Source organism: Carassius auratus, chromosome 45, assembly GCF_003368295.1.
Source record: "Carassius auratus strain Wakin chromosome 45, ASM336829v1, whole genome shotgun sequence".
Lineage (NCBI taxonomy): Eukaryota > Metazoa > Chordata > Actinopteri > Cypriniformes > Cyprinidae > Carassius > Carassius auratus.
Window position 1 is genome coordinate 17855477 of NC_039287.1, and position 19564 is coordinate 17875040.

Here is a 19564-nt window from a genome sequence, read left to right on the forward strand (position 1 = left end):
TTCCTCTCACAGGATCAAACATCAGACTTACAGAAATCAAGCAGTGTTTACACTCTTTTCTTACATATTCATTCGATTTTCATTTAACCTGTTCTTCAATATTTCCTGTATGTTTCCATTAAGAAAACAAGCAAGCTTTCAAGGTTAAAAAGTTATTATTCTAAACTCTTATTAGAAATGCTGCCTTCATTAATCAGTTTAATCCAGTAAATGTCCTGACAGCTCTGACTATGGTTTATACCCGATGCCCAAAGCCAAAACTCATCAGACGGAGTCATGTGACGGCGTCCTGTAGTTCTGCTCTGAGCGGGTGTGAACAGCCAATCAGAGAGCAGCGTGAGGAGTGAGGTCAGCTGTACCTGTGCTGCTTCAGCAGGTGTGTGTGTCTGCTGCTGATCTTCAGGAGTCTTCTCCTCGTCCTTCTTCACCTCACCGTCTGAGCTCACCTCTGTGGTCATCACGGCCAGCACACTGCAGGGATACGACCAGATTACAGTTTCCTGTTCTGATTAACTGCTCACGCTTTTATCACCGTAAACACTATCATCACAGTATTCATATTTAGTTAAAGTGCTCAAAATATAATAACAAAAATAACTGATCATTTAAATAAAATAAAGCAATACAGAAAAATATCTCAAGTTAAACGTTTTGCACAGATTAAAGTGCAAGAGAACTATTAAGACCCATAGGCATCACTTTACAATCTCATTAGTTCACCATTAACATTCACTATGAGCAAGTCTAGCACACTGACACACACACACACACACACACACACACACACACACACCAGTCTTTAAAGAGCTCATCTTCTGACATCAAACCTCCTGATGAACTAAACCACAAACAATGTCATGACATTTACCTTTCAGTAACTAATAATAAAAAACAGATGCTATAATACTGTTCATATGCTTTATTTCATAAACACACGACTGTAAACATCAAGACGTAAAAATAAATATGGTTCGATAATTTAACCATAAAAGAAGAATCCAGAATTTTTATTAAAACATAAAAAACTAAAGATATAAAAGTTTATATCTTCACATTAACAAGCTGCAGCAGCTATTCATTTTAATTTGATTTTATGAGTAATCATTATTGTAACTCTAATATCATCTCTGTCATCTCGTCATGTGAGTCTGAGACCGTGAGAGAAGAATAAAAGCATCAAAGCACCGTTTCATGATGAATAAAGTGAGCCATCAGACCCCACCATGAGCAAACACAGGGTGTGTGTGTGTGTGTGTGTGTGTGTGTGTGTGTGTGTGTGTGTGTGTGTGTGTGTGTGTGTGTGTGTGTGTGTGTGTGAAGCTGAACAAACACTCTCCACAGCGCTCACGAGACGCCCCACGATCCACTGAAGGACCAATCAGCTGTCAGCTCGATGACATCAGCCACACTCAAACACACACACACACACACACACACATCAGGAGCGTCCTGGGACACGAGGTCTGTTCACTGTGTGGTGTGTGGTTAAGAGTAAGATGTGCTGCACACACACCTCAGGACACTCGTGAGCCAGGGCTGAAACAGAGGAGCTGGAGGAATTCTGGGAGATTGAGATCACACAGCAGAGAGACGTCCAGCTGACCCTCGTCCAGGGGAAAACCACTGACACCAGCACAGCAAACACACACGCCGGTGTGTGACATCATCATCAAACACACACACACACACACTACTGAGAGTTTCTAGGATTTCGTTTTAATGAAACTGATACTATTATTAATCAAGGACACATTCAATTGATCAAAAGTGCCAGTAATGTTACAAAAGCTGTTCTTTTGAACTTTTGATTGATCACAGAGTCCGAAAAATAAACTGCATCAATGTCCAGAAGAATACTGTGCAGCACAACTGTTCTCCACACTGATAATGACCAGAGATGTGTCTGGAGCAGGTCTACTGAGGATGGGCAGCCAGCGACAGAAACATAAATCAGATCCCGTCTGTGTGTGTGTGTGTGTGTGTGTGGGCTAACACACTAATCCCCAAATTGCAAAGCTTGCAGATGACAATCAACATAAGCTGTCAAAACTGATAAGGATCGGGAGGCACACAAAGCCTGTCCATCTCAAACACACACACACACACACACACACACACACACACATGAGTCTGATGTCATATAGCAATAACAGCAGATCAACGTGATCATATACTGATACACTCTGGCTCTTCTGACTCTGGATGCAGTAATCTAACAGCAGAAACTCTGCAGCAGCAGAGTGTGTGTGTGTGTGTGTGTGTGTGTGTGTGTGTGTGTGTGTGTGTGTGTGTGGAGGAGCGAGGTCTTCTACTCAAACACACGTGTGAGACGCTCGGCTCACAGTATGAACACATGAACATCACAACACAAGTATACTTTTAGTATTATTTTTAAAGAATTTCATTAAATCATGATACCTTTCATCCATATCATATTTTATCATTTAAACTGTTCCAGTGCATCTTATTTGAGAAGAAAAAAAACACTGTTTTGTTGTAAATTGTGTTTTCATTTGATTACATTTTAAAACATGTACCTGCTCTCACTCACATCATCAACACTTCCCTCCACACTGGTGTTTTTCCCTCATCATTGAGACAGGCACGTATAACTCCACTACTTAACAAACCCACCCTCAACCCATCTCTTTTAGAGAACTACAGACCAGTTTCCCTTCTTCCTTTTATTGCAAAAACACTTGAACGAGCTGTGTTCAACCAAGACTCTGCTTTTCTCACACACAACAATCTCTTTGACAGCAACCAATCTGGCTTCAGAAGTGGACATTCAGCTGAGACGGCCTTGCTCTCAGTTGTTGAAGCTCTAAGACTGGCAAGAACAGAATCCAAATCTTCAGTACTTATCCTGCTGGATCTGTCCGCTGCTTTTGACACATTTAATCACCAGATCCTCCTATCAACCCTACTGGCAAAAGGCATCTCAGGAACAACACTTCAATGGTTTGAGTCTTACCTATCAGATAGGTCCTTCAACGTATCTTGGAGAGGTGAGGTATCCAAGTCACAACATCTAACTACTGGGGTGCCTCAGGGCTCAGTTCTTGGACCACTTCTCTTCTCTGTCTACATGGCATCATTAGGTTCTGTCATTCAGAAACATGGCTTTTCATACCACTGCTATGCTGATGACACTCAACTCTACCTCTCATTCCATCCTGATGATCCGACGGTAGCTATTCGCATCTCAGCTTGTCTAACTGACATTTCTTACTGGATGAAGGACCATCACCTTCAACTCAACCTTGCCAAGACAGAACTGTTTGTGATTCCAGCAAACCCATCGTTTCATCACAATTTCACCATCAAGTTAGGCACATCAACCATAACTCCTTCAAAAACAGCTAGAAGCCTTGGAGTTATGATTGATGACCAGCTGACTTTCTCAGACCACATTGCTAAAACTGTCCGATCCTGCAGATTTGCTTTATTCAACATCAAGAAGGTCAAGCCCTTTCTTTGGGAACATGCTGCACAACTCCTTGTTCAAGCTCTTGTTCTGTCCAGGCTGGACTATTGCAATGCCCTCTTGGCAGGTCTTCCAGCCAATTCTATCAAACCTTTACAATTAATTCAGAACACGGGAGCAAGATTAATTTTTAATGAGCCAAAAAGAATACACGTCACACCTCTGTTTATCAATTTGCACTGGCTTCCAATAGCTGCTCGCATAAAATACAAGGCATTGATGTTTGTCTACAAAACTACCACTGGCTCTGCTCCCATTTACCTAAATTTGTTACTTCAGACTTATGTGCCTCTAGAAGCTTGCGTTCTGCAAGTGAACGTCGCTTGATTGTGCCATCCCAAAGAAGCACAAAGTCACTTTTACGGACTTTTAAATTAAATGTTCCCTTCTGGTGGAATGAACTCCCCAACTCAATCCGAGCAGCTGAGTCCTTAGCCATCTTCAAGAATCGGCTTAAAACACATCTCTTCCATCTTTATTTGACCCTCTAACTTTAACACTCACTAAAATCTTTTTGTATTCTATTTTCTTTTCATTTATTATGCAATTGTATATGTATGTGTGTGTGTGTGTGTGTGTGTGTGTGTGTGTGTGTGTGTGTGTGTATGTGTAAAGACCTCTAACTAGCTTGCTCTATTCCTTTATTGTTTTTATTCTGTTTTCTTTTTATTTATTATATGATTTAAAATCCCAATGCTACGTGTACTGTGTTAGCCTAACTGAGACTTGTTATAGCACTTCATTGCTCTTTTTGTTGTTTTTGATTGCTTCCACTGTCTTCATCTGTAAGTCACTTTGGATAAAAGCGTCTGCTAAATGAATAAATGTAAATGTAAAACATTGATTCAATTGCTATTTATTTAATTATTTATTAATATCTCATTATACATAATTTTGAATAACTTTGTATTAAAGAATTCAATAATTAAATAAATCAAATGGAAAACAGAATGTGGGAAAGTAAAGAGAGTTATATGTTCTTCAGTTAAAAGGGATGTTACTCAGTGAATGCAGAACACATTTCCTTCTCTAGTAATGATAAATCGATATTGTGATCAATATAGATATGGAAAACTGTTGTGGCAATATTTCAAGCCATACTGCCCAGCCCTCTTCTAATGTTTATCAGTGTGTGTGTGTGTGTGTGTGTGTGTGCAGGTGTCCTGCTTTAGCATCTATTGTGTGGATCTCTCTGAATGACATCTAAAGCACTGGATCTCATGTGTGTGTGTGTGTGAGCTGATGAGCACACACGAGTCCCAGTCTCCACACGTGATCAAACACACATCAGAGAGCACTGCTGGATGAGCTCATGAGCACTGGATCTCTCAAATATCACTCAGGCCTTTCAGATCAGACTTACACACTCCACGAGCTTGTAATAAAATAATAGGAAAGAATTCAGAACATTTGTTAATTGATATTACCATCTCTTCTTTACTAATTCTTGCATTAAAGGACCTCATATTTAAAGGTTTATAACCTTATCTGTTTGAATGGTTACACACATACATATATATATATATCTGTGTAATAATGCACAGACAGAGCGTTAAGAGTGACACATAACCCAGAGACACAGCTCTGATGGTTGACAGATCTCAGAGAGGAATGTTGAACTGCTCTCTTCTCAATCTGACGTAAAACATGAGGAATCATAAAGCTACACTCACTGAGTTACATGTGTTCTCTGATTATTAGTAGAGTAGAGTGCTGTTTTAGTGTTCAGCCCTACACTAAACCTGAGTCTTGTGACGGGAATCAAAGTCACCTGAGAGACTCCTCTGTCACACACACACACACACACACACACAGCTATAAACCAACACTCACAACTACACTACATGCTAAAAAAGTCTTGGCTTTTTTCAATTCCAACCATTTATTTATTCAGGTTTAAGTTGTGTTAACAGATCCCATGAATTCCTCAGAGAGTGCATTGCAGCATATTTGATTAAATTATCAATAGAACCAGTGATGAGCATTTCACACACACACACACACACACACACACAGTCACAGAGTAACAGATTCAGCCTGCCCTAAATCAAGTTACTGTAATGGGTTTACAGCTGCTTTTAACTGCAAAATGTGATTCCAGTGCATAAACACACACACACACACACCGGGGACAGATGGTTTGGGTCAGCAGTCATGAGGAAATAAACTCGGGCTGCAGGACACTGGCGAGAGCAATGTGAGCACATTAACTGTATTCTGTGCTGTGAGAGTGAGTGTGTTTCTGGTCATTCATAATTACGATCACTAGTGTGTGTGTGTGTGTGTGTGTGTGTGTGTGTGTGTGTGTGTGAGATCACAGGAGTGTGTGGACCGGCTCACACAAGACATTCACAAACTCTGACAGTATTGACGGGCTCATCCGTTAGGATTTGACTGGATTATAGAAGCAGACTGTGCTATCATTGGCTAATATTCCCAGACCCGCCCACTCGGCCCTCATGATGTCAGCAGACAGGCTGATGTTTTACAGGAACCTGCTCTGGTTAGTTGACATTGTTTTGACTTTAAGAAAAACAGAGGTGCACAGAGGTTAGCGAATCATGACACAGCTCATTTAAATACAGAAGTCTTAAAGGTGCAGTACCTTATTTCTTTGCAAAACTGGACATAATATGAAGCCAAAAGCTTGTTGTTTGTAAGAAACAAATCCATTAAGATATGTTAACCTCAAACAGCTGCCTCCATCTCCAGTGTCCTCTCACTGGTCACCAGCTGCAGATCTGAACAGCATGTTTGGACTCTAAGTCACTGTTTGACTGATCTGACACAAACTGTTTCTCATGTCTTTCCTTTTATTTGTTCCTCGCCTGCTGCCCCTTCCAGTTGCCGGGGCTCAGGGTTGCTATGGAGACGTGCAGTTCCTGGTTACGCATGCAGTTTGTGTCATGTCAACTCAGCAGCAATAAAAGAAGGTCACAGCGAGAGGACACACACACACACACACACACACACACACACAGAATCTGCACGATCGCACCCGCTGGGCTGGAACAAATTGCCCTCATTTAAGAGTTTTAAATAAACTGGAAACATCCCTGAATACACTCCACTCCAGCGAGTACTGAATTATTCATGATGCCTTTAAACATGCAGCCTGGATTCACCAGCCATTCTTCAGTCGGAGCTGTGTAAGAGTGCTGAGGAGCGAGCGGCCACGCGTACGTCTGTGTGTGTGTGTGTGTGTGTGTGTGTGTGTGTCCTGGTCTCAGCTCATCAGCGCATTATTACACAGAGAAACAGTGTGCTTCACGATCAAACACGTGCTGCCATCAGGAGAATCACTGCATTACATCAAACATTTACACAGTCTGGTGTTAATGCTGAGTATCTATAGAGTATGAGTCTGAGGTGCTCCTGTCTGAGATCAGTCGAGCTCCTGGAGGCGTGTCGTGGGCGGAGCTACACTCACTTCAGGAGACAGAACTTAACCTATGAAGAGCACTGAATGTAGTTTGATCTGGATTATGTTCCTAATCCTCGTGAGCGGACCATGTAGACAGCTTTTATAAGCATCATGGCCGAAAAAAAAAAAAAAAAAACAGGAAGATGACTTTTTTTCCCAGGAGAGTGACCCGAAAATGACACTGCAATGAGCTCAGTGAGGAAAAATCCATCTAATATCCCAGAGGAAACACAAGAAGTGTTGTCTCAAAGCACAGAGCAGAACACATGAGCACACACTTATCTTTATGGGGAAACATTATTAAACTGGGCTTAGATCCAAAGTCCAGAAAAACGTCTGATGCTTTCCGTGTTCGAGGACTTGTGTTCTGGAGATTTTAACCTCCTCACTTTCTCTTCTGCACAGTGAGGTTTAGAGAGAGGCGTTTCATTCAGGACTGCAGATGACAGCTGGACATCTTGAGCTGATCAATGACGCACGCTCACACACACACACACACACACACAATGCTTTCTCGAGCTGCTCCAGCGTGAGATCACCCACCGAACACTTCCAGCTCTCTGGATGTAACTCGTGTCTGATATGACATCATGTTATTCCCACCCATCCGGGCGGGACACACGAGGGTCCAGAGGACTGGAACACTCAAACACAACAACACGAGCCAGAGGAACTCCATCAGTCCAGATGCACACCGTCTCAGACTGATCTCCATCAGGGTTTGAAGTGTTTCTCATCTTCATCTGTTGCAGTCAGGGCGTGACATGATGAAGATGTGAATGAGGAAGAGCACAGAGATCAGAGATGACAGAAACACATCTGATACACCACAGGGAGATTCAGTGTGCTCAAACCTCCACACGGCAAACATTATCAAGAAATCTACAACTACTAGAGCTCAGGTTTGTTCATCAGCCAGCCGTTCCTAATTGAGACATACAGACATTCGTCAACGAGGGAAAAACGTCCCATGAGCAAATACATCTCCATGTGTTCAGATCAGGGTTGCCAGATTTTCACAACAAGAAATGCCCAGCTGCTTCTCAAAACTAGTCCAAAACTAGCCCAGTCACGTTTCCAGGAGGTTCCCCAATAAAAAGTGCATCCCGGGGTTAAAATATATGTTTTTGGCAGGCTGCCTTGGTAAAATTCACATTTCAGGGGCTAAATATCACATTATTGGTATTGGGGTCGCTTTAACCCGAGGACACGAAAAACAACCACAGACTTGTCAACACTGGTTGGCATTTACTCCACAGAGCGGTAGTTCACAGACAAGCTACACAAAATCACTAAAATCGGCAATGAATCGCCTGCGATTATAAAATAGATTTTGTGTAGATTGTCCGTGGGTCACTATTGCTGTGGGTTAAAGTGACCCTGATAATGTGACATTAAGCCCCTGGAGTGCAATTTGACCAGGGGAACCCAGCCAAAAACGTCTATTTTGTCCCCCCCCCAACATGATTTTTAATGGGGATCCCACCTCGAAATGCTAATGTGCTAGTTTTGGGTAGCTATTGGGAGGGTTTTGTTCTGTCATCTCATTAAACGAGGACATAAACACACAAACAATATCTCCAGAACTGCTCTGACGGTCACTTCATGAGTATTTGAGTATGATATGCACACAGATTTATAAAGGGATTAACGGCAACCCGTCAAAATAAAAGTCTAGAATATTTAGATGCATTGCAGAAGACATAAATAACATTTGTTCAGCAGAATGTATGTACTACTACTAAAATTATTAAAACCTCATTTAAAAAAAAAAATAACAACATTTCTTTCATCGTGCTTTCAACGTTTGATGATCAAACACATCCCACAATTCAGCAACAGTAAAGCAGTCTTTTACGATGGTCACCGATTCTGCTGATTCTGACGTTAAGTTTGGGTTTTAGGGAGGAACCAATATGCACCGCTGTTAAGAGAAGGAGAATGTGCTAGACTAAACACGGCTCATCTTATCTTCTTTTTTATAATCCTTAAAAGCCAAAATCCCAATCAAATATAAATGATCTTAATAATAAGTGTTTAGGTTTCTCTTCTATCTTAATGAAACAGAAGTGAATAGCAAATATTAATCATAGGTAAACGTCTGAACATCATTGCAGATAGAAACAGCTGGCGACTCTGAGGAGAGAATTTGGAAGATAATGTCTACAGCTTTAATGAATGAGTGTGTTTTCTTCATTTCTCCAGTACTGATAACAGAACCGTTAACTCAGAGCTTATCCATACTCCGGTCTCTCATCCTTTAGCACCGGGGCCCAGGTAATAACAGGTTTCAGCACTGATTCCCAGCGTCTGGGTGAGACAAACGGTGCAGGAAAATATTACACTAGATCAAACGAAACGAGGCATAACTTTTTTTGGGATTAGAGAGAGGAAGAGCAATATAAAGCTGTTCATGTAGCTCACACACACACACACACACACACACACACACACACACACACACACACACACAGGTGCTGTTTGCTCTGCTCTGAATGTGCTCCGCTCTTCTCATTCATCTCTCGGTCAATCTGCACACAATCACAGCGTCGCACACATGTTTGTTCTTCATATAGTCTACAAACACTTCAGGCGGCTCACAGCTGGACCGGCCAAAGATATTCAGAGATCTGCTCTCAGTGAAATCATTCATTTGGCTCTCAGTGCTTTCAGAATAAAACATGCTGGCTGATGCCAATAACTGAAATATCATAGATGTCAAGCACGTTATAACAGCCTTGCGCACACACACACACACACACACACACACACACAGCAGTGAACCACTAATATCATCTGTATGATGGGCCACAGACGTTCAGTTGAATGTTAGTGTGTGTGTTTAGCACTGAATATTAGTCTGGTGTGAACAGGCCTCGACTCTATGATTCCTTCACAACACTCGTCACCACACAACACTGATAACTAACCCTCGACACGTCACTACACAACACTTTCTCTTCTCTGACTTTATTCTGCAGCGCTGAACAGAAGCTCCAGACTTCAACTTTATTAGTTATTCACAATTATTAAGTGGAACTGTTCAACCAAATAAACGGTAAATGAAGCGCAGCACAGTGTCCTGTTATGACCAGTGTTGATGTGTGTGTCAGTTCAGTCCACTCGTCTCTCTCGTTCAGCCCCGGCCAGCACACCGTACATCACCCTCAGCCCTTCAGCATTCACTGTGATGAAGGACACCCTGATCAGACCGCAGGAAGCTGGGACATAACCAATGGAGAAATAGGAGGAGGAGGAAAGAATGGGAAGATGTGTGTTTGTTCTGCGCACAGCTACTGAGAGAGCACAAACAGCAGACCTGGCAGGATCTCAGTGTGGACTTCACTCGGTATCCAGGGCTTTGGTTATATCTATCAGCACCTGGAAGCTCTTTCAGTAGACATCAGGGCTAAACTGGAAGGTTTATTCATCGCAGGCATCTTGTCAGTCTTTTCTCCTCTTATCACTTGGGAAACAGTGATGAACAGTGACTGAACATTAAAACCGAAAGGTGCACAATGTGTAATCGTATCAGTATTTGGAGTTGTGTTGAGGTAAAGTTAAGAACAGATAGCACCAGTAGCTCACAGAGCACAACCGTTTGACCTCATTGAAATAATGACACCTGCCGTAGATCAAAACATGTATAAAACAATGTGTTTAATTAAAGTGCATCTCTCATAGGATTCTACTACATTTCAGTAAGAGACAGTATTTACATTATATTAAAGGGTCATGAAAGCCCAGACTACTCTTTGTGAGATTTTAGCAGGTGTTTATATGACACCCGACCCTTCAGAACGATGCAGAAAAAGACTTTAGTCCTCAGGTGCAACAGTCACATGGGTGGAGTGAAATTAAACTGTCCGAAGGTGAAGTGTGTGTGCTCTTCCTCCCGTCCTCTCTTTGAGCCATACAAGTCTTAATAGAAGTAAAGAGTTTATAGCTTTTTACTTCTGCCGAATATAGTTAGGTTTCATAATTCATGAAGTTGTGTTGATTTGTGAAGATCTCACTGTGGGCAGAGTCAGGGCAGAAGAAACCAGCTCATACAGAATACACAACACAGAAGGAGTTAGCGGTTAGCATACTGAAGACTGAGCTTCTACACACCGTCCCGCTGCAGACACAGAGAACTGAAGCAACACTAAAGGTAGAGTTACCCACGCAGGCTCTGTTGTGATGCGGTTTGAAAAGGTTTGTTGGAATCAGCAAACTGTTGAAGTGTGTTGGTAACGAGGGGACTGTAACTGTACTTAACTAATGAAGGTTTTGTGTGAATGACTAGTGAACACGACAGGATTCAGCAGTGCTTTCAGCTGATATCAAGCACTGGGATCTGAAGAGCAGCACGTTTGATCCAAATCACTTCTTCTCTCGGGCTTCAGGTGAAAGGTTGGCTCTCCAAATTGGCGTCCTGCAGATAAGCTGTTTTTAACTACGCTTGGGAACGGGCCAAACCCCGAGTCGTTCCTCTGCTCTCCTTCTGTTCAGTCTGAAAGAACAGCTGATCTCGTACGGTCTCACTGTGGATGAGTGAGCTGGGCATGGCTCATCTCTCACAAACAGTTTACTGGACACTGCTGCAGTAATCTAATTGACCAGTAACTGCCCATAACCAGAAGCAGAGACCATGCGCCGCTGTGTTCAGACTGAAGTGGACTGAAGTCATGCTGCACGATCTCTGAGACCCAGTAGCTCTCAGTTATTCCCACATCTCTTCCGGATGGTTAAGCAATCTCTGTCCCAGCATGCCCCAGAATCAGCGCTCCAACAGGAAGCACCCCCTCAGACCTGTCCCATTCACACCACAACAGCTGAGCGCTTCAGTGACGAGAGCAGGCAGAAGATTTAAAGAGGACAACCACACCTGAAGGATCATGCTCCATTCTGCCACTATGAAACCTTTCACACTAAACTCCCTGCTAGTTTTTTTCATTATTATTTACTCAGATTTTAGAGGTCTAAATAAATTGTAACCATTAAAAAAAAGATGTCTAGTCAGTTGAATTGATAAATCTTAAGTAATACATTTATCAGAGTTTAAACAATAATGGTGCTTTATAAAATGTGTTGTAGCCAGGGCTGCATGATTAATCAAAATGACATTTTTATTATAATAAATTATATAATATTGCAAGGCTAATCGACATTATCACTGCTTTGATATTCTGAAATCTGTTCATGCCTTATTCTGTGTAAGAAGCCACATCATCACAGAAGGACTCGACTGATGTTATGAAGTGAGTTTAGGGTAAAAACGTTATTAAATGTGGTATTTTTCTACAGCTCTGTGTAGTAAATGCTGCTCCATCTGAAAGCACTACTGATCACAGAACCAGATTTACTGACGAGATGTGCATCACAATCACATTCAATTAATCATGCAGCCCTAGCTGTACCTTTCAGAAGTTCTCTGCTGTCTATTTTAACATCGCTGGATTTAAACCTGCAACATCTGTGGCATTGTGCTGTGATAAAACTGCACACCTGTGTAATAATCACACCGTCTAATCAGCATCTTGATATGCCACACCTGTGAGGTGGAAGGAGAAGTGCTCACTAACACAGATTTAGACAGATTTGTGAACAAGATTTGAGAGAAATAGTGGACATAGGAAAAGTCTTAGATCTTTGAGTTCAGCTCATGAAAAATGGGGGCAAAAACAAAAGTGTTGTTTTTATAATTGTGTTCAGTGTGTATTGAGACACAGGCAAGTGTCACCTGTTTCAGTATCTTCAGTAGAGCAAACACTCACAGCACAGACTTCACATTTACACAGCGGTGCTTTAATCATCACACACTAAAACACACTGCCATTTCATGAAGCGTAGAGTTTATGCTGAATTCTATAACAGTCCATTCAACACAGCAAACTTCATCGGTAAACCACAGGGCTCTAGATTGTGATGTTTGTGCCTGTGTGAACAGGTGTGTATCACAGCAGCGCGGTGAACACTATCAAGCTAATGATTAGTGAAAGGATGATACCAGCTGTAACTCAGAGACAGCAGTCCCACGGGGAGCATCAGAAAAACAACTCACTGCTGAAGCTCCCCCCAGAGACCCTGAGGACTACACCAACACCAGACAACAAACACCCACCACTCCAGCTCCTGACACGACCAGGCCTCGCTGCTGGAGCACGGCCAACTCAAACACAGAGTCTATAATCCATGATAACACTTCCTCCAGTGATGAGACACTGATGCAGTGCTACATGTCTCCAAAACTGAAATGCTTGATTTCTTACATGATGATACCACAGCTTTAGTGATGTGGATGAATGATTAGATTAGATTAGATTCAACTTTATTGTCACTGCACATGTAGGTACAAGGCAACGAAATGCAGTTAGCATCTAGAATCTGGACATTTGTACGTGTCACAGGATGAGATGTGGCAGACCTAAACAAGGCAGCATCTCTCTTAGAGATGTTTAACGGAGCAATAAGAGCGGCAACAACAACCAGAAGCAGATCAAATGAAATGCACTGGAATTACATACAGCACTGTTATATACAGCAACCGTACACGGGTCGAACAAGACAATTCCCTTTATTCAGACATTCAGAACATAATCTAACACACAAAAACAGAGACAATTACCTTGACACTTAAATCACAGCACATGCTATCTCTAATCTCACAACACACCCGCAAAGATGATCAACAAACAACATGTCAGATTATTCTGATGCTTCTCCGCTGTGTGTGTGTGTGTGTGTGTGTGTGTGTGTGTAGATCTGACAGATGGTCAGGATGAAGTTACACTGCTGGACTCAGCAACCAGAGGAAAACCATCCAATTGGAAGTAAAACCCTCACAGCTCATCCAATAGAGATGTATACTCCACCTAAAACCTGACCCTCATCACCAGCTAATCTCTCCAGCGCTCGCGCCGCAGCGGGGAGGGGTCACGCCGTTCACATGATGTACTGTCAAAACAAGCCCTGAAATCCTAAGACAGTTAGGACAAGTTCTCACAAAAATGCCATTTCTGTCATCATCTCCCTGTTGTTACAAACCGGAGTGAGTTTCTTCTGTTAAACATAAGCCCCTTTCACACTGCCATTCCGGCAAATACAGGGGGTAAGTGTTCCTGTAATTGTTCCCTGGTCGCTAGATTTGGCACTTTCACACAGCCAGTGATGACCCGGTATATGTGCGTGCTTTCACACACAACCCTTGAAGATCCCGTAACAACACGTGACATCAGCGCGTGACGTGTAATGTACGAGTCGACAACGCTAGGCACGTTATACTTTCACTGAAGCAAGCAAACGATCTCGGCGTCAGCGCGGAAAGTGAGGAACTAACTGATCTCTGCTTCATTACAGTTTGCACATATGTTTTCGTCGCGAATGTTGATCTTCCTTCAAAACAGCCGGTAAAAGAGTCGCGCGATAACGCGCGTCATCACTTCGATACGGAATTAGATCTGGCTTTTGTTCACACAGCGCTCGTTCCGGATCGATTACCGCAATGTTACTATGTCCCCGACCCGGGTTCGATTCGGTAATCAATTCCGGGACGTGGTTGCTTTCACACAGAAGGCGACCAGGCAATGTTACGGGAATATTGCGGGTCCGACGTGCAGTGTGAAAGGGGCTATAGAAGAAGATATTCTGAAAAATGTGTGTAACCAAACAGCTGACGGCACCCATTGACTTCCACAGTGGACAAGAACTAAACATTCATCAAAATATCTTCTTTAGTGTTCTGCAGAAGAAATAATCTCATACAGGTTTGGGACAACATGAGGGCGAGTAAATGAAGACAGGGAACTGTGCTTTTGATGGAACTATATGTTTAAGCAAAAAATTATGATTGGCCTTAAAAAAAAAACATAAATTGCAAGTTGTCCATAGTGTCTGGCAAAATTCTACAGACACTATCTTTAAATGTTTTTACTAATATACAACTAAAATATACGGCTTTAAACAGAGTAAGTCTTCAGGATTAAATAAACACCTCGGTCATTTCGCGCGGAAACGCAATTCAAACGGGTTTAAATATTACTAATCGCCTTTCAGCAGATACATTTTTAGTGTAGAGAGAAAAATAAGTCTTGACTTCGAGGCTTTTTTTTAATGTAAAGCGAATAAATCAGAACGCGGAAGATTTCGTCGCGTCGCCCGCGGAGTGCGATGTAGAATGAGCACATCTGGACTGAAGGTCGGGCGTCAAGAAACGCTTGCGATGGCGTCGCGTCGCGCACATTAAAAACGCCACCAGACCAAAGGGCTGTGAGCGCGCGCCATCCACGCGGGCAACGCACTGCATTTAGGGCACGTGCCTCTGAATTTCAACGGCACGCAGAAACACCGTTAACACGATTATCACGGCCCCGGTCTGTTGGACATGCGCCGATGAGACGAGCATCCCGTCCAGCTGAGACAGACAGCAGCCATCAGCGTCAACATCACGACTGGAGAATATAGCGTTACATAAAGACGCCATATGGCATCTGACACGGTTACCGAGAGAGAGAGAGAGTCCATATTACATCCGCAGGGCACACGGTCACTGTAACGGTAACGTTACATACAACGGATTTGGTGGGTCAACGACATTTCCCAACAGCACCATACCGACAGACTGTAAATCATCATTACACGATTCATTGAAGACACGGATCATATTCAGAGTGGCCTTCCAAACACAACATCGAGTATTAAATATTAATATTACACTATTGACGTTATGTTTTGAAAGGCGTGACATCAGACTAACGGCACATGATAAGTTCTCCTCAGTCAGCTCCGTGCGGAATCACCTAACGTTACAGCAAATAAACACAAACACTGCTGATGTGGTTAAAAACAGCCATAATCGCCGTACCTTTCTCAGTCTGGGCGCGCTCGGCGAAACTTTGAGGATGTGGTCTCCGGTTAAAGAGCCTCCGACAGCCTCAGAAATGTAAAATTGAAATTCCCACACCGAGATATTTCTGGGAGAAAAGCCAAGGTAGTGAAACACGCGAATCCTCCCCTCCGAGAGAGCGCTCGAGCCCGCCTCCGCGTCGCTGATTGGCTTGCGGAGATCGAGCTCGGAACGTCATTGGTGGGAGTCGCTGTCTGTCCGGGATTCTCGTCTTCTATTGGAGGGCTCGGAGAGTAGTTTATAATAAGGATGTTGACTACAAAACTGGGACAAAAGGAACCAAGACTGAGGACTTGAAGAGGAACAGCGCTCACTAGTGGATATGTTCAGAGCCACACGAGAGGAAAACCAGCCTCACAGTTTTCAAGAATATTCCACAGCTCAATATTCAGCTGAGCCCTGAAGTATCTATCTATCTATCTATCTATCTATCTATCTATCTATCTATCTATCTATCTATCTATCTATCTATCTATCTATCTATCTATCTATCTATTTGTGTACTGTATCTTATATAAAGTCCACATGAAATCTAAATTTACTCTGTGCACATTACTAGTCTTGTGGTGAACAATTAATCCACGCAAGTTAATAAACAAATCAAGCCCTGAAGTAAAGTCAATCACAACTTTCAGTTCACACGGACTTTAGACCTGTTCAAACCTTTTAACACACATTTTATTATTCCACAAGCAGAACACTACTGCGACCGTACAGACAGACTTTTACAGCAATAACAACAGCACTTGGCATAAGTTTTTACGCATTTAGGAAGAAGCCCACAGACCAGAAGGTTTTAGGATAAACTGATGTGTGTCTAAACTCTATACTGCTGTGTGTGTGTGTCAGAACAAAACTGGCCTCTCACCGGATGATGATCAGATGTCCAGAAGAAGATATGGTCATAATCCATCCGCATTTAGTGTGATTTAAGGAGAGAAAGAGAGAAGAGAGATTTAGGACTGATGTACTCATATTTTGTGTAGATTTCTAACCTTCCAGAGAGCAGCAGGAGCACATGAGCAGAGCGTGTACCTCTGAGATGAAGAGATGACCTGGAAGAAGTCGATTATCCTGAAACAGCTCTTCTTCTGCAGTTAAAGCTTCTCCTTCCTCCTGTGAGATCTGATGCTCCTGCTGGAAGCCCAGAGCATGACTGGACAGACTTCAGAAGAGATGACCGTCCTCCACCTGGACACAGATCTCCAGCTAAACACAGTCCGGCTCACCGCTTCGGAGCACACTGGGCTATACAGCACCTGCAGGGTATAAATAGCTGAGAGCTGACCAATGCCTGTGGACACAGCTCAAGTAAAGGGGATTTGTGATGGATACAGTGACTCTGATGCTTTCAAAGCCTCCTTAAGCTAAACTTGGCCTTAGTCACACACATAAACACACACACCTTTAGCCATCACACCACTGACTCAGGAAGAACCACGATTACTAACAAAACAGCAGGAGTAGAGGTTCATTAATATTAGGGGATATGGTAATAAATATATATATTTTAAATATTTATAATTAGAATAATTTATTATCAATATTTTGTATTATTTTTTATTAATACTAGGGCATACAGTATGTGGTAATATTTCTATATTTAGATAACTAAAATTAAAAACATTACAAAACATTTTTGTTACTTGAAATGAAAAATGAAAAACTTTTTATTTCAGCCAAGGCAACATGTTACAGTACTTAACTTTAACTTGATGTACTAAAATAACTTCAAATAAAAGTATAATAAAAATGTATGGATTGATATAGACTCATAACGACTTCAATGGAGCACAAAAGGAGAAACTTGGATTAATGTTCAGGCTGCTCTTTCCATACCATGAGAGTTTACAGTGGTCATGTCTGTCAAGCTCTTAGAAAGGACACACAAATCAACATAGAGAAGTAGAAGTATGAAGAAGACACACACAGTTACCGCGGGACTTCAGAAGACCTGAAAGATTAATATTTACATTCATGGAGATGAGCAGATTAATAAGAAACTCTCCTTTTGTTTTCAGAGGAACAAAATCAAGTACACAGAATTGTGATGAAATTTTTGAAAGAGATAAGAAGAGTAAATCATCCGGGTTATTTCCCCAGAACTACAGACTGATGATCTGTGAATAAAGGCCAGACAGTGTGTGGTAGTGTGTTTGGCAGGAGTCAGATGACGAGCCAGCCATTCCTTAAATATTTGCTCAACGCAGCTCTGACAAAATGCCAGCCGTGCAACCAGAGCTTTGTAATTACACTGGTAGCTGGAAGTGAAGAAGGTTTTCTTGCTCAGTTACACAGTGAGCAGTACACTGATAAGAGAGAATAGTGTGTAACTGAAGCCCTGACCCCGTTTAACACTCATGACCGGCTCACCTCAAACGCTCTCAGGGAACAAACCGTGGGTATAATCACCCGGACAAACGGGTCGGAGATCAGGTTCTTCCTTCACACAGGTTTGCTCTCCTCGGCGGACTGAAACACAAGCAGCGGTCTGATGTTACACAAAACAAAGAAGCAGAACACAGCCAAGACCTGCCTCTCCACAGCACGACAGACAACACCTGTGCCATCTGAACAGTGTGTGTGTGTGTGTGTGTGTGTGTGTGTGTGTGTGCTCGCTTACACACTCGGCCTTTCTCCCAGCGTCTGTCCAAGTGAGAAGAACCACTCCACAGAGTCAAGACACACTCACTGAGGCCTTCACAGCATCCACCACACCGCAACACTCAATGAATACGCAGAAGAGCATCAACTTTCTCTTTTCTGCTTGTTCTCTTTTGTTGTTCCTCATATGCAAATCCAATATATGCATGCGTATTCATTTCCATGAAATATATTGTCGTAAATATGAAAGCTTATTTGAAAAGGGAATCATTTCTTATATATTTATCTGTACACACACACACAGAACTCATTTTGAACTTACATTTTGCTTAAATAATATTTATATTATAAGGATCATAAACAGTGTTGCATGTGTCTTCCTAACTCTTGATGCATGAAGTTTGAATATGCAGAAGTCCGAGTTAGTTTAGGGAAGAGTTTCAGAGAATCATGACCTAAAGTTTCTTACACAGTGCATCAGAAGACCTGGAAAACAGTGCATGAGATGTCATTCGATCAAGTTTATAGTCACTGGTAGATCTTCATATTTTAATAAACATTATATGGACAACAGTACGTGGGACACACCTCCTAATTAGTGAATCATTGAAAGACATGCTGGGGACCAGCTCCATTAAGGTTTATGTATTTAGAAAGCGATAGTAAAGTCCCTGATGTCCATATAGAGCATCTTTGTTTTGTGTTCCATTAAAAAAGGTTTGAAACTACACGAGAGCGAATGAATTATGTCCGAATGTTTCCTGCCGATGTTTTTCGAAACGCTTTCTCGTCGAGCCCCGCGTGTCCCCTCTGAGTGCCCGTAACATGTGTGTCGTGTTGTGCTCGGTCTGTTTTTAACATGAAAGCTGATCCTGCAGTGAATGCAGAAAACGCCTGACGATGGAAACCGAGCCGCTTTAATGGCGGGACAGTAAGACCAAGAGTTTATTTACACACTTAACAAACACATACAACATTAACTCCTATATCAGTGTGCAGCGGACTGTCCAGAAACACCCGGGTAGTTAGTGTGGACATGATCCGCTGCCACGCGCTGTTGGCGGGAGCTCTAGCGCGCGCGGCTCGGCGGTGTACCGCAGATCTCCAGTGTGCTCAGGTCAAGCTGAAGCTGTGTGTCCGAGCTCAGAGACACTGCTGTGGG

The 19564-nt window shown here is 42.4% G+C and overlaps 2 protein-coding genes across 16 annotated transcripts in view; one reads left to right on the forward strand and one right to left on the reverse strand.

Moving 5' to 3' along the window:
- The window catches only part of LOC113063454 (protein 4.1), a 64866-nt gene extending 48946 nt beyond the window's left edge, over nucleotides 1–15920 (reverse strand). For 6 of the 11 annotated variants that reach the window (XM_026233865.1, XM_026233867.1, XM_026233866.1 and 3 more), the window contains exons 1-2: nucleotides 15757–15920; nucleotides 360–471 (exon numbers count right to left, since the gene is read on the reverse strand). In XM_026233865.1, coding sequence (XP_026089650.1) covers nucleotides 360–458 — 99 coding nt within the window. In that variant the 5' untranslated portion in view covers nucleotides 459–471; nucleotides 15757–15920. The remainder of the gene's footprint in view (nucleotides 1–359; nucleotides 472–15756) is intronic. The other 5 variants (XM_026233873.1, XM_026233872.1, XM_026233870.1 and 2 more) reach the window with 1 other exon arrangement.
- Nucleotides 15921–19187: 3267 nt separating this feature from the next.
- akap7 (A-kinase anchoring protein 7) overlaps nucleotides 19188–19564 on the forward strand; it is a 33270-nt gene continuing 32893 nt past the window's right edge. For 2 of the 5 annotated variants that reach the window (XM_026233883.1, XM_026233881.1), the window contains exon 1: nucleotides 19201–19564. This exon is cut by the window's right edge and continues 109 nt beyond it. In XM_026233883.1, coding sequence (XP_026089668.1) covers nucleotides 19439–19564 — 126 coding nt within the window. In that variant the 5' untranslated portion in view covers nucleotides 19201–19438. The other 3 variants (XM_026233884.1, XM_026233885.1, XM_026233882.1) reach the window with 3 other exon arrangements.